Genomic DNA, 26,385 nt, shown 5'->3' with positions numbered 1-26,385 from the left:
ATGAGCCAGCAGTGTGCCCAGGTGGCCAAGAAGGCCAATGGCATCTTGGCTTGTATCAGAAACGGCGTGACCAGCAGGTCCAGGGAGGTTATCCTCCCTCTGTACTCGGCACTGGTGAGACCGCTCCTCGAATACTGTGTTCAGTTCTGGGCCCCTCACCACAAGAAGGATGTTGAGGCTCTGGAGAGAGTACAGAGAAGAGCAACAAAGCTGGTGAAAGGGCTGGAGAACAGGCCTTATGAGGAGTGGCTGAGAGAGCTGGGGTTGTTTAGCCTGGAGAAGAGGAGGCTGAGGGGTGACCTCATTGCTCTCTACAACTACCTGAAAGGACGTTGTAGAGAGGAGGGTGCTGGCCTCTTCTCCCAAGTGACAGGGGACAGGACAAGAGGGAATGGCCTCAAGCTCCGACAGGGGAGGTTTAGGCTAGACGTTAGGAAAAAATTCTTTACAGAAAGGGTCATTGGGCACTGGAACAGGCTGCCCAGGGAGGTGGTTGAGTCACCTTCCCTGGAGGTGTTTAAGGCACGGGTGGACGAGGTGCTGAGGGATATGGTTTAGTGTTTGGTAGGAACGGTTGGACTCGGTGATCCGGTGGGTCTCTTCCAACCTGGTTATTCTGTGATTCTGTGATTCTGTGACTTGTATGTTTTGAGACTTCATGCATTCTAAATCTTCTACATGCTAGCAGTGGTGGTATGGAGAGCTGTGGTCCCACAGGTGGCCTGTGGGATGCTCCAGTTTTCCTAATGCTTTTCCCTCTAGGAACTTGGAGTGACTGAGTTGCAGTTACTCACCAAACAGTTGTGCTTTCTTCTGCCTGCAAGCACACAAGACCTCTGGCGAACCTCAAAGGGAGCTGTAGAGCCAGCCTCCTTCAGCAGCACTTGTCATCTTCTGGCCACTGACTGGCTTTGTTGCTCCCCACATGCATGTTCTTCTCCTCTGTTTCTTGTGCAGGCAGTTTGAGAAAGACAGATGGATGTGTTTGAGGGCTGCTGTTGCTGGGGAGGATGTGAGAGAAGGGATGCGGAGAGAAGTGGATGTGGGAGTCTTTGTGGGATTCGGCAGTGGGAAGGAGCCATAGCCACCGCTTGGCCCAAGGTGGTTCAAGTCCTCAAGGTGGTTCAAAATCTCTGGTCTGGCCTCTGCAGCTGCTGAGGTGTGGTCTTGCTGGTTTTCTCTCAGCTCCTGTCTGAAGAATATCAGTTTATCTGAGAGCCAGTGCATTTTGGTAATTCATGTTTTTTTTCAGAAAGATTTTAAGTCCTCTGATGGTTTACTGCTTCCGCGTAACAGCCTTTTATAATACAGGAATCTTGAACAGTTGCAACTTGACTGCAAGATGTGGTAATTGGTTTTTCTTTCTTTTCAGCTCTGCAAGCAGACTGTAAGCCTGTACTGGGTTGTTATTGCTCCCTGAGCAGATAATTTTCTGTGTTGGAAGGAAAGGAATGCTTGTCTGTTTAGAGGCAGTTTTGTAATATGAATTCAGTTTCACGCTGTTGGTCCCACTTTGTTGACTGAATTTACGTTGCTGTACTTTAAAAGATTGGTAGAAAAAGTATCTGTAATGGTTTTTAAAAAAAGCTTTTGTTTATGGTGAAGTTTAATAAGATGAAGAGGTTGATAAAAGAATATATTTTGGCATTGTAAAATACTGTTTATTTAGTGAATTGCAACTTCAGTTCAACTTAATGGAAAAATCTGAAATGGAAAGCAATCTTTACCAGCACTATTTATCTCAATGGATGATTTTTTTTTCTTCTTTATGTCTAAATAAGATGCGGAAAGTAACAGGAAAACATTCTTTGTAATTCACGGTCCTTTCATGTCAGAACTCCTAGTAGTAAGGTGACCTTCCTGGAATCTTCTCCAAGCTTAACTGCTAACTGTGGTTTGTGGGAGAATCAAAATTACTTTCTCTTGAAATGCCTAGATTTCTTTTCCTTTGTGGCTTTGGTAATAATAATAAGCTGCCTTTTCAATTGAGGAATTGCTCTTCTGTGTTTCTGAGTTCTTTCTTCTAAGTAAGAAGATCGTATTTGTTATAGAAATTATGTCCAGGTACTAGCAATATGTCAGGCTGCTCATTTCATGGGCTACAGGATGCAGGGGGATGAAAAAAATAGCCAAGAGAACATAAAGGGGAAAAATACAAATAGAATGTACCTTTGTAGAGTGGTGCATCATCAGGAGAAAAAAGCAGGGAAGTGGGAGACCTAGTAAATTCATAAACAAAAGGGAAAGCGGGGAGAAATTATGGTGATGGATAGTAAAGGAACAGGGAAAGCTGTAGTCAGGAGAACTTGACCCGTGAGCAAAAAGACTTTGTTTTCCTAAGAGCTGGGGCTTAATTTCCAGTTTTGCTGAGCTTTCACAGAGGAGGGCAGAAATGTAGAAAGCTTGGGATAATCACAGAAGATAAACATATCAGTGCTTGTATCATCTCATATAAATGTCTACCTGCATCAAATGCAAGAGAATGTATACCTAGAAACCAAGGGAGCATAAGAAGGCTGAGATAGCCACACTGGGAGAACAAGAAAATTGTGCAAAATGATGTGCTATATTTAGAAGCATGTTTCAAGTGGATGCCGGCATGTAAGAGTTTTGACAAATTGATAGTGAAAGGGAATTTGGGAACTTGTAGATTGAATACATTTGAACTTTGATAGGGAAAAGAATATTTGTAGAAGTTTGTATAAGCTATGATCATTTTGAATCTTTAACCTGGTAAAGGTTTTTTTAGGACTGGTTTGGGGTATTTTTATTTTTTTTAGAATTCGTCACAGCAAGAAATATGTTCATTTGTAAAGTATAAGGAAACTTATAAAGTTTTGTGATCTCGAACATTTAAAACACTGTGGCCTAGACTTAACTTATTTTAATCACGTCTAATCCTGAAAACCCATCTATCTGCAGAGGGTTGTGTATTTGTTTTACAATGCTTGATTCTCCTGTAATCATATGTAACAAGCTGTGTTCCTGTGCTTAGCAGTGGCTTTCAGGCATGGTGGGAAGAAACTGATGGTAAATGGTTAATTTGCGATTTCTTGTGTACAAACTTCTCAAGCTCCTTTATCTGTTTTACTCCAAAAGCAGCCCTTAGAACTGAAGTCTAATCCCAAAGCTGTGTTGATGCAAATTATTTGCATGCCAAAAGGAGCCACTTGTGTGAAGAAGGATAAATAAGTGGGCCTCAAGATGGATTTTATTTTGCAATAGCTGCCTAAGCATGTAAACTTGGTCTTATTAAAGACTGAGGAAATTTGTCTATGCTGTTGGATACTCATAAATGTTTTTGTGATTTTCTTTCTGTATTTTCAGATTTGAACATGGAATTCAACCCATCAGATCATCCACGGGCCAGTACGATATTTCTCAGTAAATCACAAACAGATGGTAGGTTACTGAATTTATTACAGTATTTGCTATTGCACTTATGTCTAAACCCTTTATAAGAATGCATATGATAGTCTTTTAATATACAGTACCCCTCCCCAGAAAGAAGTTTTTATAGGCATCGTGTTAGAGTTGAAAGATAACTTCAGTTAATTACTTTGTCAGACCAGTAGCAGGAAGTGCAGGTTTGAGTCCTGCCATGTCCTGAAATTGTAAGTCTTATGAGAAGTACAAATATGGGTAAACCTTAATATATTTATATTTTACAAATATTTTCCTAAATACAGAATTTTCTGTATCACTGTTTTTTTTAAAAAAATCTCTGAACATTAGGCCAAGGTTCTGGGAATTATGTGGGGAGTATTTTAATGAGAAAACACCAGTTTGTGTTAGCATGGAAGACAGTCTGGAGTTTCCTTTGATATAGCTGATATTGTAAATGAGCTCTATACTAGATTTTAATGACAAAACAACCCCCATCCCACCCAAACATTCTCTTGTCTTCTTTCATTATGGATTTGAAATAGTCATATATTTGTCTGGAATATTTTTTTTTAATAGACAAAATGATCCCTCTGGAATTGTATCTCTTAAGCAAGCCTCTTGATAGAGTTAGTAGAATAGAAGCCATTTATTCTGGCTCTCTCATTCCCTGTTGGCCCATGTATGACTCGTTTTAGAAGTAGATGAATAATCGATGCAAAACACATTATTTTCTATCAAGACTTTCAAAGCAGTTTCTGAATTGTAATTCTGACTGTTCAGTATGTATTCTTTGTCCTTTCTGCTGCTTGTAAGTGCTATTTCTGATTTACATAGTAAATTGCAGTGTCAAACACATCACTTAAAAATAATGTAGTTTTCACTTACTCTATATTTTTTGCTAATTTTTGAGCATGACTAGAACAAGAAGGATATACATTTAGGCCCTAATTGAAGAGTTGATTATGTAAGTACCTCTTTTGCCCTTCAGATTGGCCTCCTGAGTTCAGCCCTGGTTCTGTCAGTGCATTATTATGTGATTTGGAGGTGATTTACCATTCTAATCTGGTTAGGTAGTCTGTAAAATTAATATGATAATATTTACATAGTATGCTGTATTATGAAGAATGATGCCCATTTTATAGTGTTTTCGTAGTGTTTTGAGACTGTGTAATCCCATATGGATGCTGCCTGGTTCTCATTACAGTTTATTGAATGAAAGTACAAAAAAAAATCTCAAGTCCAATAGCTAAAATTTTGACCAGAACTGATGATTATTCATACTTGTAGTAATAGTGGTTTATTTATTGCAGTATTTAGTTAACTGTAAGCATTTTTTTAAAGTGACAGCTTATACCCATGCTAGAGTTGGTCTATGAAACTTTGTTCTACTTTAAGTAATGTGAAGAACCTGTTTTTGAGTGAGAACAATTAATTTAGTGAAACAGTATGGAAAAGTTATCAACAAGCATGTACTATGTGTTCAGCTATTCTTGATCATGGTAGAAAAAATCCAAAGGCTATTTTGCTTGTACAAAAAAGAAAAAAAATATTATGCAAGCATTTATCTATTGATGCATTGCCAAGGGCCACCTCATTCTGATGGGACAACTCACAGTAGTAAGCATTTTGCTTGGCTGTATTTTGGGCCTGTTGTGGAACCAAGTGAGCTGCAGCAGCTGCCATACTGGTAAGGATGTTGCCTAACACCAAAATGCAATGCTTGTTAGGGCAAAAATAGAAGATTTTTTTTTATGGTGTGTAGGTTTGTATTTTGGCAGCCTGCTGTGAAGTTTAGGAGGCCCACAAGACTTCTTAAAACAATGTAGAAGAGGAGAGCTGAGCTGGCAGTATAGAAAACACCTTGGGCATCTACCTACCTCTCTCCTTTACTTGGATAGTATTGGGCTGGCAAACTTTCCTGTTCACTAGGAAAGTGTTTCTATAGACTTGCAGGCATTTAAAATACACATACTGGAGAGCTGGGGGGCATCAGGATTTCATCTAGGATCTGGCTGTGACTCTTGAGTGTACATCTCATGTTTATGCAAAGGGAAATGGCCAAGCCCATCACTATGTGCTAGAGTGACTTGACAATGTCACTGTCAGGCAGTTCCTTGTTTGGCTTTCTAGTAGCCCTGTACTCTTTCAGCTTCGTTGGTAATCTTGTAGTATTGTCCTGGCATAGGAGCTGTGCTTGAGCAATTTGTGATCAACATGTCAGTGAAGAGCAACAAGCTGACTCCCCCAGACATAATGAGGCAGGGCCTGGTGTCTATGGATATTATGTGGTCTGAATTTCTTACTGTTCTGTGAAGCTTAGATGACAAGCATCTCAATCTGCCCTGCCCCTCTTAGTCAGTAGTCTGAATGGAACCTTAATTACCTGAGTGTTCGATGAATCTGTAGAAAAGCTGAAGACCCAATAAATATTAATTAATTTCCTAGCTAAAGTAGCTTTTTGGATTGTTTGCAGCTCTTTGTGGGAATTTTCTGAGTGCTGAATCTTACATGAGTAATTTTAGCTGTTAAGGGAGCTGGTGAAGAATGTCACCTTTTACAGCTTCAACTTCTGTGAGTGCTTTATGCAAGTTCTCCCTTGTTTATGGAGTTTGGCCTGTAAGCGGGATCGTCTAAGTGACTGAAATGCCATTCACTGTTTAGCGTGTGGTTGTGATAAAGCCAGGGATTCCAAACCTTAGCACTCTAATAGTGTAAATTCCTTTCCTTATAATAGCAAGAGGGCAATAGTTGCTACTTTAGCGTGCTGGTGGTGGTCTTTCCTGTTATTGATTTACAGCTGTTCACCTCTCCTAAATTACATTAGGCTTTACGCATTCAATGTAATGGGTAAATTTTGCAGTATCAGTGCAACAATGGGCTTTAGGCCATGAGGATTTTGAAGTTGTATTTATATAGTGGATGGAAGTGAAGTGAGCTGTGCTTGCCATTTAATGCTAACTAGGACTAATCTCTGGTCTTGGATAAAGCAAAAAGGAACGATTTACAAACGCCCCAAATGTAAGGCATATTTATTGATGTAATCCTTTAGGATTTTGTCTTTGATCCTGATATGGATAACATTAAGGTAGTCTATTGAAATTGTACAAAGGATGTTTCTATTATAGCTCAGTGAAAAATACTATTTCATTGAGCTGTTATAGCTCAGTGAAAAATGCATACATACACACATACATATGTTTATATGTTTTCTTACTCCGTTTTATTTCAGGATAATATATTTTCCTACTATTGCAGGAGTTCAACAATAACTGTTGAAAGTGCCTGCAGAAATAGGAACAGGTCATTGACCTTAAAATGAGGAAAACTAAGACAATTTGGTAGCATCTCAGTCTCCGCTTGAAGAGTTACATTCCAACTTTTAAGTTTAAAAATGTTAGAAAGAAAGTAGAAGTTTAATTGTTTAAACTGAGTCTAAATCCATTTGACTTCTTTTCTTCAAAACCCCATGCTTGAAAGCCAAAAGCCTGGAGCTGCAGTTAGGAGTTTATCCTGTAAAATGACAGTTGATTACACTACAGTCTAGTCTGCTGAGAACCATACTGTGCTGTGTGAGCAGTGCAAAGCATCTTTGAATAGTCTGAAGCCATGTGATGGAATTGCCTCTTCACAGTAATTTTAGCTTGGCAAAATGACCTTTTGCCTTGTGCAATACTTGTCTTTCCCTTCTTTAAAAGGAAGAGTCGTGATCACAAAAAAGAAGGTTGTGACGAAATAGGTTTCTGGTATGCATTATTTCCCATTGGCTCGTGTTCTGGAAAGAGTTGAGCCTTGCGCTGTGGCAGAGTGGGCCAGAAGCAGAAAAACACGGCTGTATTTTTGTAGTCCTTCACTAAAGAATCCAGGCTAGCTGAATTTCTCTTATATGGGGGAAATAAGGGAAAGGAGGTCAAAGTGGTTCTCAGAAGAACGTGGAGCACAAGCAGTGCTTGAGCAGGGAGAAGTGAGGGGTGTGATAAATATATGAATGTATTCCTGAGCTTGGAAATAGCAAAGCGGAGCGAGCAAATGGGAACGAGCTGTGAATGATATTCTTGCTTTAGTAAAAAAATGATTGTACTTTGATGGTGAATTGAATAATACAATGGATGCAAGGGAAAATACAGAAGAGAAAATTAAAGTGGGGGGAAAAGGTGATTAAAATGGAATTTGGAGAGTATGTACAGGCTGTCTTTATAGGATTTTGTCCATTAGAACTTTGCATGTAGTATAATGGTTTATGATTAAAACACTGTTAAATACTTAACTGTTTTCAAAATGTAACCGTTAATAGGTGTTAATTTTCAGTTATGTACTCCATTAGGTTTAAATGCAGCTTATCAGAATTGTTTACTGCCTGTATGTTGCAATATGTAACACTAGATGAATATTTCAGCTGTACTTAGAAGTGAGTGTCTACCATCATTTTGTTGTTTCCTTTTAGCTCACTTATGTCCCTTGCTGTTGATAAATGCAGTGTGTGGAACTTAAGTGTAGTGCAGTGTTTTGGCAGGGTTTCAAGCAGTTTAACTATTTACTAGACTATTACCATTTCCTGCTGTTCCTGTTTAATTCAATTTCTTATACAATGTCCATAATTGTGGATCTAAGCATGTACTAAGTGACATGGCTAACATCTGTCATGTGTGATTCTCCTTTCTGCTCCCTGGGAGGAAAATTATGTAAGGATTTTTTCAAGTTTTTTCTTATTTTCTTTTCATTTTCTGTCTGCATTAAATACAATTATTTCACAGTATTCACACATACAGCCTTGTTTATGTAAGATTGCTTGCTTATAAAAAAATCACAAATAATGGCTTCTCATCCAACAGGAATGGACAGGCTATCCCACCATTACGAACACGCTTTATTTTGCTAAGTGCATTGGGTTGCATAGCTTTCAAATCGTGGTGCACTAAAGTGCATTTAATCGCCTGCAGCATGAAACCATTATTATTTTAATCCTGCAGTTTGATTTATGTGTTAGTTACCTCCAGACTTATGTCCTAAATGCTGTGGTATTTTCACTGGAACAGAACTCCACAGGGTCTCTATGGGTGAGTTAATTGGGAAAGTGCTTTAAAAATTTAATAGAGTATATTTAATCAGCTGTAATAAGCATTTGCCTGACAATTAAGACTCTATACATCTATCTCCCTTGCTGTTGCTATTTACTTTCTGAAAATTTTGGCTAATTGTGGCTTTGACTTGCAACCCTTGCTTGTGGTGACTAGTTCATACTCACCAAAGTAATATATTTTCATTTGTTATGTCTGACATGAGTAATAGTTTCAGGCTTGACTTGAACATTATAGAAGGCACTGATATAATGCTGATGGTTTTAAGGCTCCTCTATGGGAGTTAGTGCACCGTAAGCTATGATGCGAGTTTACTAACTCAGTGATGTAGTTATTTAGGTGCTTTCATACCTGCAAGGTAGTGTAGGCCACTTTGCGGCAAGGTACCTTGAATGAAGGCACTGGTGTCTCAGGAGTATCCCCACAGAGAACTGATGAAGGATGGCTAATCCATTGTTAACTTGAACTGTAGCTTACTGCATATTAACTTTCCCATGCACACTGGTGAAGTACCCGAATGGATGAGAATTTTAATCCATCACCACACTAATGAGCATAAATGCATTTATGCATATGGATATATGTTCCTTCTGTGTTTGGTATATAAATATACTTGATTAGTGCAAAACCAATTATAATGTTGCACATAGATAGCTTTCTGTTCTTTTTATTATAAATGATATATAAGAAGCTTAATTGGGAAAAATAGTCATGTAATATTTTTATCATATTTTGTGTTTTTACAGTGAGAGAAAAACGCAAGAGTCTCTATATAAACCACGTAAGTGAAAATGCCTCGCTATGCAGCTTTCTCCTTGTTGTCTATAATATACAGTGAATAAGAGTTATCACACATGATGTGCATATTGGTGAGGGGGCGCTGATGCTTCAAATGTCTGTTCTGCATCAGGATCCAGAAGTATAGGTCTCGACCATTGAGCTAGTGGAACAGATCGGTTGATTTGAAGACAGTTTTGTGCTCACAACCAGTGCATGTAGGTAACTGGTACCCGAGACGGGGAGCTGCACACATTAGTATGATTTTTTTAAATTATTGCAAAAACACTCAAAATTTTAAGTTACATTTTTATGCAAATTTTGTTTGGCAGAGAGCTGCAACATTGGATATTCACACAGAAGTTCTGAAGTACCTCACCAGTGCTGATGCAATGTAAATGTGGATTGACATGTGGTACATGCTGAGTGTGATGATGGGGTTTTGATATGCTAGTGTACCCTGGGCACTTCTTCAATGCAGTTCTCTTATGCTTGAATCAAATTCTCAGTGAAACTGAGAGCAAATCCCCTCTAGCCTGCTTTGGGTACAGGACCAAGCTCTTTGCACGATTTAGTATTTGTTTGTACTACCAAAGCAGCTGGAACAGTGTGGTTCTCAGTATGTTAATCCTTGTGCTGAAATAACCGGATTCACTCCTCAGTGAAATTGAGGCGGGAGAGAACTAATTGTCTTCCAAATATTATTTGCCTTTAGGGTGAAATGGGGAGAAATTATAAAACTTTTCTCTATCTGGAGATATATACAATCATTTCATGAATCATTTTTAAGCTGGTGCAGCTGCTGAAAGAAGCTGATGTGGTTTATAGCCTCTGCATCCCTTTGTGTTTGGGGCAAATATTTGTGCAGCTCCAGGTAAACTGGGTTGAGGCACGAATGCAGGTATATTCAGCACAGCTAAAAGCTAGAATAGATCTGCTTCTAACTGTGATTCACTTCAAGGCTTACACCCACAGAAATGGAGGAAGGCGTGGAGGCAGGAATGAACCACAACTGGAGTGAGAAGGCAGGACTGTTTCATTTGTTGGCAGAAATGGTTTATGCTGAGTGTTTCTGCATCTGCTGCCCATCTTCAAAAGCAAGCTGATATTTTCAAGTTTCCCGATAATTAAGATTTTGAGAAGTCATGAGATACTGACTGCGAGGCTTATAAAAGCCTTAAAGTTGCTCCCACCAAGTTAGCAGATAGTCTCAGTGCTTCTCACCTTCTATTCCTGGTAAAACATTTACATAGCTTACAGTATGTGTGAAAGTGGTTTGTGAGTACAATGGTATTGTCATAAAATTACTTGTCAAGTACATGCACTGGGTTCCTGTAAACTTCATGATATGGGCTCAGTAACTTCCCGTGTGTTTCTTAGCCTCAAACTTGGAGAGTTCAAGGCAAAAAAAAAAAAAAAAAAAAAAGAATGTTTAGATGCTTTGGATCAAGGTATTATTAACTGAGTTTCTGTGACAGTCCACCTTGTATCATGAGTGAAATTCCCACCTGTCCTGAATCTTTTTATGTCATGTAAAAGATATGTTCTGCATTAGGCAGACTGCAAGTGGGCTCTTCTGGTGCTGGAAGCTCACTATTGCGAACACTGCTAAAAAATTTTTTTAGGCAGTGCTGGACTTGTTTCAGAAAAGGGAAGGGTGATTCTGTCACTGAGGAGTTTGTTATTGGGAGCTCAGTGTAGCAGCTTATGCAGTTGATACCCTAAGCCCTATACCTCTTCCTAATTTCTTTTTCTCTCAAGTATCATTCAAAGCATTGGCTAAGATTGCAGTAATGTGAACTTCCCTTAGTAGTCTGGTTTACAACTTTTTTTAGTTTACAGAAGTCTGACTTCTTTGTACTTCTAAAGTACTTCTTCTGAATTACAATACTAAAAATAACCTTTATGAAGCTGAAGTCCTTAACATGGCTTTCTCTGTATGTGTCCTTACAAGTCAGTTAATTTATTTAGCCAGTACTTGTAGATAAACTGTATTTTCAAATGGCCTGTGGTATCGAAGTTGTTACTTCAGCACACCTGTGAGTATTCATTCAGCACCTCCTAAATATTCAGTCTGCTAAAGCTGACGAACAAACTGGTGATTATTTTTTAAGTGGTTGCTGTGGCATTTAACTGGGAACTGTGTTTAGGTTTGTAGACTGCAGGGAGCTATCACAATTTTCCCACACCACTTTGTTTGAAGAAACTTGAGGAAATGGATTGCATGTGACAAATGATGGGCAGTACTTACACGATAAGCAAATTTCTGATCTACCCTAGTGACTGATCGGTTCTTTTCCACATTTTTTTTCAATATATGCTAAGAGCATTTCTAATAGGAGCTATTGCTACTTACCTGTTTCCTTGTTGATGTGAAGTTCTGGGTCCCCCCCATCTGCTCTGGAGGAAACAAGCCAGAGGACATAAATTTTCGAGCATTGTTTTGTCTTCCTTTTATGACAACTCCTCACTCTAGTGCAGCACTCTTTTGTGGTTTTTCCATAACATCATCTTCTCTTTTTTTTTTTATTAAGTCTTTTGTACTTATTCTTGTTTACACTTTTTCTCCTTGACAAATAACCAAGATGAGCAAGAAAATATTTTGATTGGTTTGTGTGCTATCCTATTGGTTATTTTACAGGTAGTCTCCCAAATGATCAGGAATCTGGCTAGCAAGAGAAGTATCAAGAAATGTTGTGTTGTTTCTTCTTGAACTGCTTGTCTAGTTATGCGTAGTAATAGATGAGAATAGTAATTTATACAAATACTGTTTCAAAATGTTATATATGAAATTAATTTGATGAAATTAATTTTGACTTTTTTCATTTAAAAGTGTACTTTCCCAGTGTGATAACACCACTGTTCTTCTCCTTTCTTGCTTGCTTCTGTTTGTAGAATACTTTAGTTGGCTGAATAGTTTCCTTTCACCCCCCAATACAAAAAGTAGGTTCCTGCTTTGATTAATTGTGCTTTGTCAAGGGCTGGCAGTTGTCAGGCTTCAGATTCACCTTGTCAGTAGGTGTGATGGAAGAAGCCTGCAGCTGTACTTTTTTGGAGTGGGGAAGGTAAGGGGAAAGGAATGAAAGTGGGATTGACAGGGTGCTGTGGAGAAGCTGTCATCTTTCAGTCTTCCCATGGAGCACAGGGAGACAGACAACTGGAGATGATGCTGGATCCTTTGCATAACTTCCACCATCCTTACCAGTGCTGAAAGTCACATACTTAGAGTGTACCTGGTGTGTTTGCTTTCTTCCAGCCTATTTTAATTTCTGAGCAGTTGCGGCAGGCTGTACCTCCCTTTCCCGTTGAACTGGCAGTTGTTTTTGTTACTGCTTTAATGCTGCTGCAGTGTGCACTTGTCTTTTCTTTTAATCTGCTTAGTCAAGCTGCTGAGGGGGATAAAGATGGAGGGTGAGATAGAGGCATTTCCTTTTTTCAGAGATTGGATCAGTATCTCTGCTTGTACCAGGAAAGCAAACAGGAAGACATGCTTTATGTTTTTTGAGGGGAGTGGGTGGAGAAAAAGTGAATTTTTTGTTATTCTTTACAGTAGTTCTTTGTACTGGGTGATTTTTTTTTTTTGCAGGGGAAGGGAGCAGGGCACAGAAGGGAAAAGTTATTTTCTTAATCAAGTGTTTCTAGAAATCTACCCTTTCAGACAAGGTAAAAATGCTCTCTTTTCCAAAGTGATTTCTTACATTCTCGACAAGATACACTGTTAAGGTTGAATCTGTGTTTATGAGCAGTAATATCCAGTAAAAACAAAGGATTTTTTTTTTTTATATTGGACTATTTCTGAAGGAAGATAAAGGGAAGATAAAGGGAAGGAAGATAGAGGGAAGTAATATTTCTCTTCATAATTTTTTATTTTTATTCTGGAAACCCTTTATTAGCTTTGTAGCCACAGCTTCCTTTCAGCATTGTCTTGTTTAGGGGTCTGGACATAGCTTCAACTGTCTGCTAGCTGGCAGCTGCATGTTCCCAGCAGACTAACGCTGTTTTTATCATTTCAAGTAGAAAAAAATTACATTTGTGTATAGACCAAAATGTTTACAGCATCCAGGGAGAAGTTTCTGGGCATCATTCATGTCAGCATCTCAATCCTGTAGGTGACCCTGTAGTGACTCACATTGGGGGAAGCTTCTTCCCAGCTGTAGTCCTGCTGATGAGGACTAGTGAAGAATGGATGGATCCTTTGCTGTGTGTGGTGTGGCACAATTAACTTCTGTGAGCCTTTTTGCATGCTTGAAATGACATATCATATTTGCTCGTGTAGCCCCCAAATTTTCCTGATGGAGTGGATAAAGACTGTTCTGTTTCCCTATTGTAAAACTACTAGGTGTATGACTGGTAAGCAAATACTTTCAGCTAGTGATTATAAGAGTAAATACAGTACATGCTGAAAAGGGAACGTAGTGTAAAAAGTGCTTTAGTCTGTGAAGAATTCAGAGCACAAGATAAAAAGTGAAATGTTATTTTTGTTAAGTGCCCGAGGCTGGCTATTGTAAAGGTTTATAATTGCTGTCCAAATTCCGTAAGATATTTTAATTAACATTCCTTACTCAAAGAGAATAACAAGATAAACTGGAAGATAGATTACAGGCTTCTCAGGTGCTCTTGTAGCTCTCTTAGATATTGCTTGATCTGGTGTTTGCTTTTCTCTGTTGCAAGATCACAAAAAAACAGGTCTAGAGAGGACCATAATAGGCCATTAGGGCCATGTAGCAGATTCCTTATACTGATGCCATACTTAACAAATGCTATTTAAGAGGCTTTTTGAGGCTTCCAGTAAGTTAGAATCAAAAGGTTTACTTTAATGGCTTACTTAACATTACTGTTTGAAGTGTTTTTTTTTCTAATGTCTTTCAGCCCCTTGCTTCTTTTCCTTTCCTCTAGCCTGAATAATTTTACCTCTCCCATCAGCCTCAAGGCAATAAGTTCTATGAAGTGGCAAACTTATGTAGGGGGTAGAACAAAAAATAACTTTTAAGGTGGAATGAGAGCTCGCAGCAAAGTTCCTTTACAAGGCTGCTATGTAATACTTACTGTGCTGGGAGCCTAGTGAAGTCCCTCTGGTTAAATTGCACAACACTAGCAATTATGTGCTATGTAAATATAAGCCTTTGAGCTGCTTTTAGCATTCAAAAAAATCTTTTCAGTTTTGTAAAGCAGGGTGCTTTATCAGTGGTTAAGTAGGGCCTGTGTGTTCTGCAGAAGAGCTTACCAGTGGTTCCTGAGTCCTCCAAAAACTTGACCGTAGCCTAGCATAGTTTTCATGGTTGACACAAGTAAGGACAAGCTTTGAGAGCAGAAAACTTGCAAGAAGATCTAGACTAAGGCATCAGTTGTGAACATTATCAAGCATTGGTGACACTGAGGACAAGGTTGAATCCTGTCATAGACTGATAAGGTACAATGGATATTAAGAGTTGGACTGGATTTTCTTTAGTGTAGATGTTGGCAAGGAAAGGTAAGCACACAATGGTGCAGTTTTCTGTAGCTTTTGTTCAGATGTGCATACCTGTATCTAGTGAGTAAATGTAGACAATTGTGCTATAGTATCAACTTATGCAAGGTGAAAATAAATGTACAGCTTTGCAGAACCATGCAGAGAATTGTGTTGCATGGCTTAATTGATTTTGGAAATGCTTTGTTGACCTGTAAAGTCATGTTTCTTCTATGAAAAGTGTTGTCAGAACTAAATCGTGTCCTGAAGCAATAGAAGATCTTCAAGATAGGAACCTCCCTTTTCAAGTCAGAAGCAGTCCTGATATTTTTTGCCTGCTCTTGTAACTTGGCTTCACATGCCAGTTTTGCCTGTTAGCGTTTTGGCCAGCCTCTACTGCCTGGAAGCTAACGGGCATGTCTCCACAGATGGGTGCAAGCAAGCCTCCATTTTTCCATAAGGGGAAATACTACTTAATAGTACCTTTTAAAATCATGCAGTAACTTAACACTGGGTCTTATGTAAGAAGAGACAGTACTGTCATTATTTACGACTGAAGCTGCAAATTATCTTTTGACGGACAAGTGCAAGAGTACACTGAAAAAGGCTAAAGCTCCTCTGCCAAGCTGGAAGCTGAGTGGCTGAAGGCCAACATTGCTACAAAAGCTGTATAGCTTCATTAGGGAAGTGTTGCGCTCAAATGAAAAAATCCAACTGAGCACCTGCTGAGCACCAGGGCAGAGGGTGGCTAAAGAGATTCCAAGACAGAGATGGATGGTACCTCTTTTGGTCAATTCTGAGTGGGAGTTTTGGTCAGTATATACATGTCCATCAATGTTTCTACTCAAAAACATCCTGAAATGATTGTTTTAACAGAAGAAACTGTTATCAGTTCACCTTTCCTCACAAATTTAAGTTTAATTTCTAAGTGATGCTGAAATGAAGATGGAGAGGAATTAATTCTTTTGTGTGTTCTCATTGTGAACATGATTAGGAATTTGTTGTGACTCCTTTCACGGCAGGTAAATAGAAGAAGTTCTGCAGAGTTGTATGATTTTGATGGCCAAGTAAGCCATTCTGTTTCTAATAAGATGTATTTTATGTAAGCTTCAAGTAAGTCATATTGTTCGAACATCTTAAAACAAATGTGATTTAGAAAGTTTCAGGATGAAGCTGGGACAAAAATAAAGCAGTGCTGTTTCCTTAGTACTAACTAAGGAAGAGGTAAAACCTGCTAATTTTAAGACCTAGAAACACCTGGCATCAAATTGGATCTTGATCACTTAGAGGTTATTCTGTAACACATGTAAAAGCTTAGCAAGTTATAAAAGCAATATTTTCTGTTACACATCTTTTCCTGTAAAGAAAGAAATTCCATAGGACAGCTATTGTGTGGTCATAGAAACCTATAGTGCCAGCATTTTTTAATGAGCATCTGTGGTTGAAATGAGAAAAATAATAACTGCTTCTGGAGAAGGGGTCTACAAATCCTCTCCACCAGAAGAGATCACAAGGTGATAGAAAATTGGTTTGGAATTAATCTCAAGAGGTTGTTCAGTCTGGTGTCTTGAATCAGATCATCTAAGAGATTCTTGTTTGTTTCTGTATGTTTGTTTTACCTCTTTACAATGTTCAGTGATGGAGATTCTAACACTGCCTAAGTCACTCAAGCTATCCCTCCCATTAGACAAAGGTGATGGTTTGGGGTGGTTATTTTTTTGCCATCATCTCCCCTCATGCTTTCATGTCCAGTCTTAATTTTCCATAGTTCAATATAATCCTGCTCTTTCTTATCCCACCCACAGTGGTCATGGAGAACAACATTCCCTTCTTTGAAACTCTTTTCCACATGACTTAAGGTCAATATTATTGCTTTGATCCAGGAGGACCTCACCAGTCTTTCAGTTTTTCCTTCTAGATCAAGTTTTTCAGGCCTCTGATTAATCTTGTTACTCTTGACTCTCTGAAATCAATTAATCTTTCTTGAAATATGGTGGTCAAAACAGGACATAGTATTCCAGCTGCAGAGAGGGGAAGGATGCTCCATCCTGTTGTATAGATGGTAACTCTATTTATAGATCCTATAAGATAATTTCCTGTTTTATAAAACAGAGAATTTGTTGTCATGTGAGCTACACATCCTTTTGCTGACAGCCTTGACGGTTGCTTGCCATATTATATTATATTTAGACAGATCATTCTCTTCTAAGCATACAGCCTTGCTTCTGTTCTTAATGGATCGCAGGGATATATTTTTGTGCAGGCCACTTCCCAAATCTGTCAGTATTGTTCTGGATTGTAACCTTGTTCTTTAATGTTTTTTTTAGTCCTCCACAAGTTAATGCCAGCTACAAATACAGTAAAGATTACCTTGCTTCTGTTATCAAAGTTGTTGCTCAATATTTTATATTAGGTAGACCAGACCTCTGTGGAATGTCCCTTACTGCAGCCTTCCAAGTTGAAAGTGATCCCTGAGTAACCATTTTCCAAGTAATTTACCTGCCATGTTTTTCTTGTTTTGCCCTTTGGGATATTTATGCAAGAAGTCTTCTTGATATTGAGAAGCATGGCATCTACTGAGGCTTGACCTGGGTACAGGGATATTACTACTGCATGTTAAAGTACTTTTCAAGTGAATCCCACGTTATGTCAACAAAGTGCTTTTAATTTGTAAATATTTGTAGTATCAGAGATTGTCAAGGCTGCACATGTCCTGTACTCACAGTCATGTTTCTATATGAAGATTAACAAAAGGGGCTATATCAGTCCTTTCTTTCCTCCATATCAACCTTAATGGTGGGACAGAACATGAGAAGGAGCCCGATAACGTTAGAGGGATTGGCCAATTTCTTCAAAGGCTTTAAACTCTTTCTCAGCTTTCCTGATTTTTCTTGCTTGGAGCCTCTCTGAGTTGTCTTAATGGAAGATTTTTGTGGTCAGATGTGACCTATTTGAAACGTCCTTACCATTTTCCACACTTACATGATGCTCATCAATATAGATGAAGAAGTTGTCTCTTCGGAGGAGGGACACTTTTTGCATGCATTTGTTTTATATCTGCAAATAAATGATTACCCCAGCCCATGTGGCAAAGTACAAGGAGGTTACTGAGCATCACTTCAGTATTCAGCACTGTCCTATACAGAAACCTTTGCAAAGATGGGGAAGGTTCCTGTGCAGCATTTAATGGAGGTTCAAAAAACCCTGTGTCCCATATTTAACAAAAAAAAAGTACACTGGGAGCTCAGAATCTTTCCAACTCTAATATAAAATTGCAAACAAAGCAAGTACAGAATCTTGCTATCTAATGGTAACAAGTCAACAAAGAGAGCACATCTTGCAGTTTTAAGTGAAGTAATTAGTGCTCTACAGTTTTAAAACTTGCCTGTTTGAGCTGTGGTACTTGAGATGTCTTCCAGCTTAGTCAAACTAGAATATGAAACTGAGGGTGTTTTCCAGTAATTTGGAAAAGGCAGAAAATCTGTTACCTGGTGCACCATATGGCCACAGTTGGATGTCAAAGTAGAAGCTGAGAATGTTGATCTACTGATAGGTTAGTAATTCACATGGCACAAGCGTGTATGGATGCCCAAGATAGTAGGTTTACTCTTGGCACCATTTTTCAGACTGGGAGAGATACCCCTTCCTGCCAACTTGTTATGAAGAGAAAGTGAAGCATGAGACACCACATGTTTTTCTGAAGTGTGAAAAGCTCTAAGCCTAATGAAGTGTGGTGTGGGCTGAAAACCATGGAGAGTTCTGTGATGTGGTAGTTTCAGAAATAAGATGTGTGGCTCTAATTATTGACATGTATAAAATATTGGAGTGCTGTTTACGTAAGAAAATTTAAATCTGATAGTGGTGTTTCTACAGAGTTGTTTTCTGGTTTTACTCATGCTTGCTTTGAATGAATCCAGTCCATTTATCTTACATTTTATCTAAACTTTTAAAGCAAGTTGACACTTAAAATGTAGGATTAAAACTTTCCATGTGCCTTTTTTTTTTTCTTTAAATGATGCTGAAATGTCTGTACCTCTCCCTTTTTATTCCGACCACTAGACAGTCTCATTTTCAGTTGCTTTTGAGTTGCTTTCCCTTTGTCATGCCTGCAGAAGGTACTCAGCAGTCTAATCCAGAAATTTGTTTTAAGCTGTGGTGGAGTAAAATCTAGAAATTGCCAGTCCCCTTGTCATTCTTTCTGTCTACATCAGTGCTAGGCAATACATTTTCTGGCATTAATGCTTCCAGTGCTTCTAAATTTTCTGGTTTTGCTTTGCTTAACAGATAATAGCTTGGAAGGTGGGCGGATTACAAGCTTACAAAGTACCTTTCCAAATTCCTGGAGAATTTTTGAGACCGGATATTATTTTTCATTTTTCTCAGTAATCCTTCTCATTTCCAAGCAAAGCAGTTTAGCCTACAAATTTATTGGTTGGGTGGGGGATCTTGACAGAATTTGTTGGTGAACTTCAAAATCATTTGAACATAATGTTACTTACAATTGCAACACCTTCAGAAAATTTTTTTATTTAATTAAAATGGAGACTTTGAATGCTCTTTTGCTCCTACCTGCGAAAACCAGAAAGATGACTTGAATGCATGTAGGTTTTACCCAAACCCTGTCTGTTCTGTAACTCATGAATGCTGCTAAGAAGTCTTCTGCCTATGGAAAATGAAACATCAGTGAGGTAATGGAGTGCTGGCACTTGAAATAATACCTGTTTCAGAAATTAGGCAGAGGAAGATGTATTGAGGTCGGAGTTGCAGGACCGTAGCCTGGATACTCAGTTGCTCTGAGCTGGTAAATGTTTGATGGTATTGACATTGGTCTTTCCACTGAAACACTGGAAACAGCGTTCATTGTAAGGCAAATTCAAATTATTGTGTGGATGTGCCAACTGAATTTTAAATCTGTTCTGTTGTAAGTTGAACATGTAATCTGGCTGATCTTAAGTCCACTGACACAGGCTCTTGATCAAGTTATTCACTTGTGTGGGTAGAATAAGCAAGGATAAAATCAAAGACCATTACTGACTGTGATAGGTATTAGCTGATATGATGGAGTTGTTCTTAGACTGATGCACTGGCTCCTCTAAACAGATGAAGGAGAAGCCCTTTCAACAAAAAATCTTCAGAAATAAGCAGTGATGTCAGATGTGGTTTTGTGGTTGAGCTTTCCATTGTTTTCCTGTGGTAGTGCAGAACTAGGATTGAAATCTGAAAACTTCTTCTGCTAAGATAAATGTTTTTGATTCTTTCTTTATTTACATACCCAGTTCTTACATTCTTTGATCAGTTTTCCTCCTAATAACAATCTGTTCTTGATGAATTAATTTTTCTGATTTTTCCCTATTTTTTTTTAAAGTTTTTTAGTAGTTTTACTGTGAAGACATCTTTCACCTATTTCATTTCATTAGATTATTGTTGTTGTTGTGGGTTGATTTTTTTTTTTAGTTTTCTTTTCTCCAAGCATGTTTTTGTGTCTGTGTTTAAACCATTCTTTATTTTTAACAAGATTTCTTTTTCACACTTCCACTTCATTCTTTTGGAATGAGAACAGAAACATCAGTCTTGTTTGTCTTTGCTTTCCAATTGAATGTATTTAATTTGAGTAATTTTGCACTAAGGTTTTTGCGTTGTTTTTTGAGAAGGTGACATGGTGGGGAGATTGGGACTTGAAAGCATTAGGCAAGGCTCAGGCAGGGATTGTTGTGACTTTTGCACTGGTAATTATTTCTGAACTTTTTGAACTGCTTCAAAACATAATCACTTTACTGTGTGCGTCATTGTGAGAGACAGAGAAATTTGTTTTTTCTAAATTCTTACATCTCCTCAGAAAATTGTTTTGTTATTACATAATTGCCATTGTTCTTTTGCATGTTTTTCATAGCATCCTCCTGGGCAGTTGAGAAGGAAGTACAGTTCCTGCTCCACTATTTTCCTGGATGACAGCACAGTCAGTCAACCAAACCTCAAGTATACCATCAAATGGTGGGTTTTGTATTTTTTTTTTTTTTAGAACCTACGTTATGTATATGCATATCTGTACACATAGTTCTGAGTCATTACTAAGCAAGCTTCACAGGTCTTAGATTTTGAAGCACTGGTTTGTTTTTTTTTTAATTCTGTCATGCTTCAGTGGCAGTGAATAGGATGAGCAAAGGGTATTACTCTGATTTGAGGTCCATGTAGAGTCAAACTTCCAAAACTTCATACCTCTCCAGAAAGCAATAATTAGCAATTAAGGATCTCACGTTCTAGCAGCTGAAATCCTTTTACTTCAGCATTCATCTGGGTGCCTTCTTTGGGTGAGTTCTTAAAAGTTGCTTGGGTACTTGTTTATCTAGAATGTAGAAATGATCTGAAATATCCTGAAATCAAAGACCTCTTTTCTGTTCATGGGAAAGTACTCTTTTGCTTAGCCTTCCTTCCAGTTTTCAGTTTGAAAGGGAAGTTAATTGCCTCCAGATTAATTTCCTTACTGTGTAGAAAGACACTGCTGGTTTATTGTACAGCAGTGGGGAATCTTTGTGTGTGGTGTGCGCATGGGCTTACCCTTGGGTGATGTCTCAGATGTTCACTTCAGGTTTCAATGATGCCTGTTTACATTTGGAGAGAAATGAAATAAATATTTATAGTGAATTGTTCTTTACATTTTGTACAGTAAGGGGAAAAATGAGTGAACAAATGCTCAGGCATTTAATGCAATTTGTTTATTATGCTTGTAGGTGTTGATTGTGGGGTGGCTTCCTTGGTGTACTCAAATGCAAAGTTCATTAAGACAAAGCTTGTGCACAAAGGTACTTAAATGAGAGACAAACATTCAAACTAAGACATCCAAAGGAATTTGTACTGTTGATGGTCACTAAGACATGTTCTTTATTTTTCTTTTAAAGAAAAAATGATAGGAGTGGAGAAGGGATTTGCGGTTAAACTGATGGCTAATTCCTCATCAGCTATTTCTGCCTGAAATATAGTTTTGCTTTTCCTCAAATTTCTTTAAGTAATACCTTAAAAATAATTCAGATGAAAACTGGAAAGATGGTTTTGGGGTGTTTTTTTTTCCTCCTGGATTCCCTTAGTCTTCTGCTCTGAAATATTTTGCCTGCAGATTTTTTGAAGTGCAGCCTTTTTGGGGTGTTTCAGGTCCCCTTTGGCATTGGAACTGAGACTGTGGAGAGGATAGGTTCAGTCAGCTGCAGCAACTGAGAAACATTTTTAGTGGCCATGGTGGCCAGCAGCAGCCTCGTGAAAGAAGAGGCAGAAAGACAAGCCAGGGGGAGCAAGATGGTACTGTCTGGGAGACTTGGAGTGATTGGCAGGGTGCAGAGCTGTAGGGAGAAGGTGGCACACGTGAGGTTGGAAGAGCTGGCACTGGGTCCGGTTGGGGAGTTGTGCTGGGCTGGGGCCAGCTTCCCAGCATGGGAAGGGTTGAAAGCTGCAAGGGGTGAGAGGGTTTGAAAAGAGGTTATGTGGGGTGAGAAAGTGGACTCTGGCACATGAAGCCTCTGGGTGAGGAGTCTTCCTCCTCTTCTCTCCTGTCTGGCTGCACATTTAACAGATTTAAGGGTGAAGAGATTGCGGGATTATTGCTTTGTTAGTACAACTTCATTTGTTGTCCCCATCCTGGTGGTTTCTGCAGATTAATGACTGTTGCACGTAGGTAAATCTATGAGGGATGTATTTCATCGAGCTAATTTATTTCTTCTGGGTCATGTTACACACTGGTGTGTTTGAAATATTAGTGCATCTGCTGGAGATCTATCTGCAGCATCAGTGGGCTGGCCAGGGTGAGATGATTGAAAGCTTCATAAGCTTCATTCCTGCACGCTGAGAGCTAACTGAACCAGTGTAGGAAAAGCGGAATGAAACTTGGATCTGAGTTAATGTGAATCTGAAAGGCTTTCAGATTTTGATACAGATTTCTAAGTAGTAAATATTTTCTAAATTTAATTTGACATTTTGATGCGAAAGCAACCATATGGGCAGGGACCAGAGCTCTGCACATAGATTCTTTTATCTGTTTTCATAATGTGAACTGGAGCCGCAAGTGTGTTTCTAGAGGCATAATTTAAAATTAAATTTTAGGAATAATTCATTTTGTCAATAGCTTTCAGTCAAATTAAGTTCAGTCATAAATGTATTTTTTGTTTTCAATGAGACCTGTGTCCTTAAGTGTCCATGGTACACAGTGTTTTTTAATTCCTTACATATTTTTCTATAGAAAAAAAATCAAATCTAAAAAGCGTTTATAATCTAAAAACTTCTAATGCAGTCACGTAAAAGCTATCATGCTCATATAAAGTTGGTCAAATATATTTGCTTTGAACTAAGAAAAATGTTTTCTACTACATGGCTGTTCAAAACAAAAAACAACCAACCAAATATGAAATAATTTACAATTTGACTAATAGGGTAGCTCCAACATATCATTTTCCTAACACACAGAATGTCAGTTTTCATGTAGAAGTTTTGGAAGAGAATTACAGAGCAACCAATTGACTCTTCTGAAAGGCCTTTTATGGAAAAGAAAAGGAAGGAAATTTTGTGTCATTATAAGACATAAACTTATACTGAATCACTGACAGAACGAGTAGTCAACATTGGTGAACTCCCTCTTCCTTCCCCTTTAACTTTAACTAAGTTTTATGTGGCTGGAACAAGCAGGGAGGGTGCTGGTTCTATTTAATCCTTCAATAGAGCTTTATCGTGTGTACAGCACGTGTCCTTTGATAAAGCTGGAATCATGAGCTGGAAACTGGAGAGTAACTGTGAGAAGCCATATCTTAATTTTCTTGAGTCTCAAATGTGAATGAGATCAGTTAGTTGTATACGTAATTAAAATCTGAGCTTTCAGTGAATATAAGGACATATTTTGTCTTTGTGCAGAATATAAAAAGAGTTACTTGAGTGTGTGGCTGAGGACATGAGAAACACGTGATGCAGTAAGTTGTTCGGGGAGTTGTCTTTCCAGAGATAAGTAACTTGATACCATAAAACTGTAGGAGCCTAGTATTTGAGGCCGGTGTGTGAGTAACTACATAGAGAGACGGTCAAAACTTAATGGATTTACATAAAAATCGTAAGCCAATGGTGTTTAAAATATTTCATGTTGGCCTGGCAGCATTAGCAAACAATAAAAGAGGATGTGCAATGCCTATGACACCTTCAACCCTGGACGGCAATGGGAGTTTATCGTTGACTGTAGTGGAGTAGGACATTAAACCAAAGGTATGTACAACTCAGTATGTGGAATATGAGGATCATTGTAAGGTATTTCACTACTAGTGAAAAAGAGGCACTCAGAATGGTCTGAACAAATATTATAAAATTGTCTGTTTACAACAGTTTTTGTGTTATCCAACAATGAACAGAAGAAAATAGGCTATTGAGCATACTTATTGTCGTGCATTGTGCTAGGTTTTAAATGTGCACATTGATGTGACAAATAATATAATTTAACAGTCCTCCAATATTAACTCTGTATTTTTCTTTACAGTGTAGCTCTTGCAATATATTACCACATCAAAAACAGGTATGTGAATAACAAAATCTTGTACTGAAGTTACTTTTAATCAAAACAAGTTATCTGCCCAAACACTAAAAATCCATCCTATGTTTCTTTTAAAATGTTTTGTGTAATAGTTTTCTTATTTCCCATGTAAGAAATGAGAAACATATTCTTGTGCGGTTATTATAGATATTGTTTTGCTTAGAAAAATAGAAATTAGAGGATTATGTACCATAAAAATCTGGAAGCACAGTTCAGCATTGAAAAAAGTTGATGATTCAGTGTTTGGTTTTCTTTGCGCTGGGCACTTCTGCATTGTTGCATATGTTGCAGTTGCATATAGAGAAATCTGAAAAGTATCTTTCAGATTTTTTTTAAGCTAGATCTTTATAAAGTTAACTGTGTAAATCAATGTTAATGGATTTTGAAATAAAAAACATTAATTATGCAGTAAGATAGACGTTTTGAATAGATATTATTTAAGAAGCCTCAGAAAAGGAGCAAGCCCTGGCTTATCTCTTTCTGTGTAGTATGTTTTAGATCTCTGCTCAATCAAGCTGATTGAGTAGAAAATAGGTTCTCAAAAATGTTGCTTAATACAGGAATTAGCTTTCTTCATGTTGAATTGTGCTTTTGTATTTTAAATTCCATGTTCTCATGATATGTCACAGTATCATAAAATAATATTTCCTGACATCTTTAAGAAGAGATAGTAGCGACCTCTGTGTTCTGTGGCTTTTCAATGTGTCTTTTCAGAGAATTTGACTTAGCTCTAACATGCCACTTAAACAATTTTTCTCTGGACTGTAAGAAGTCTGACTGGAACAAAAGGAATTACTCGTATGTTTAAAGCTAAGCTGGTACGTCATTTGTGACCGTGTTTCAGGTCACTGGAACCCATCATACTTCTTGAAACAAGACTGACATCTAAAGAGAAACCTTTAGAAGTGCACACTGGCAGAAAGGCTTAGAGCGTGATTTCTGCTGAAAGCTTGTAGAAGACTTCCCAAGACGTCAGTGGGCTTTGGACTGAAACATGGCAATATGTAAAGCAGAAGTTGGAGTGAAGTCTTTTTGCAAACTTTTAATCTTGTTTCCCAGGAAATGAGGCATTAGTGATCATGCTTGGATTACTGCTTTATCCATCTGTGATCCCCTTTTTCTCCTTTCCTCCATTGTCCCTGGGTTAGAGTGGCTAACTACTCAGTTTTTACTCCACTTGACTAAATAATAGAGATCTCAAAGATAACCAGACTCTAAAGTTTTGTGGAAGTAAGTTATTCTTAAGCAGTCTATGAAGTATTGTGCCAGCTGAGTAAAGGGTTCAGGAGACTGGGGCATGTTAGGGACTATGAAGGATGAGAAACTTACCTAAGAGCTGACAGTCGAGCAGGAGGAAGCCTAAGTAAAAGCACACCAGACTCACCTCATGCAGGTTGCCATGGAGCTGATTTTTGTCGGCAGCAGAAGATGCCCATTCATGGTCTTACAGAATTTGATGCAGATTTGACCTACAGCTAGCAGACAAAGAGGCTGAACCTTTATAAAACAGGGAGTCCCATGTCAGTGTCTTGAAAATAAGTATGTTCTGAATGTTATCTTCTTGGGAAACTTGCTATCTGTCCTTCCACTTTGGGGATGGAGAGGTGATTTATTTAGGAAGAACTGGTTGCTGCTTCTCCCTCCTGAAGCTTCCTAGGGTGGGGAGATGAGTTGTAAATGTGCTCTCTGCTACACTCGGGATGGGTGGTTTCAGCAGTGATGCTGGAGCAGGCTTGTGTACATCAGTTATCAACTTTGAAATGAAGGATGTGAAGTGACTGTTCCGTCATAGATTGTCTCTGGTTTAGGAATGGGAGAACAATATGGTAACAGTACTCAGTCGTACTTGCTGCTGAAACAACAATAGCAAAACACATATTGTGTTTCCTGCCATTATAAGCAAAAAGGAAGTTGTTGACGTATGTGGCAGATTTTCGTTCATGATGGGGGGTGGGGAGTAAGAACTCTTGTGTAAACTCAAGATTGATTTTGACAGAAAATGTCAAGTACCTCCTTTGCCACAGCAGAACACTTTTCAGACAGTATTTATTTATTCCTTTTATCCTGCAGAGTAGGCTTAAAACTAAATTACTTCCTAATATTCCAGATTCTCACCAACCCCATTTTTGGGGGATTGAAATAGAATA

At 38.3% G+C, this 26,385-nt stretch overlaps 1 protein-coding gene across 2 annotated transcripts in view; it reads left to right on the top strand.

The window, feature by feature from the left end:
- The window catches only part of CCNY (cyclin Y), a 129,524-nt gene that overhangs the window by 74,663 nt on the left and 28,476 nt on the right, over positions 1-26,385 (top strand). Inside the window, exons 2-5 of one of the 2 annotated variants that reach the window (XM_069859345.1) lie at positions 3,328-3,402; positions 9,209-9,243; positions 20,576-20,676; positions 24,185-24,220. In XM_069859345.1, the coding sequence (XP_069715446.1) occupies positions 3,328-3,402; positions 9,209-9,243; positions 20,576-20,676; positions 24,185-24,220 (247 nt within the window). Of the gene's footprint in view, positions 1-3,327; positions 3,403-7,427; positions 8,067-9,208; positions 9,244-20,575; positions 20,677-24,184; positions 24,221-26,385 lie in introns of those variants that run through there. The other variant, XM_069859346.1, reaches the window with a different exon arrangement.

The sequence above is a fragment of the Phaenicophaeus curvirostris genome, chromosome 6 (assembly GCF_032191515.1).
Source record: "Phaenicophaeus curvirostris isolate KB17595 chromosome 6, BPBGC_Pcur_1.0, whole genome shotgun sequence".
Classification (NCBI taxonomy): Eukaryota; Metazoa; Chordata; class Aves; order Cuculiformes; family Cuculidae; genus Phaenicophaeus; species Phaenicophaeus curvirostris.
This window is presented reverse-complemented; position numbering and strand designations above follow the sequence as displayed.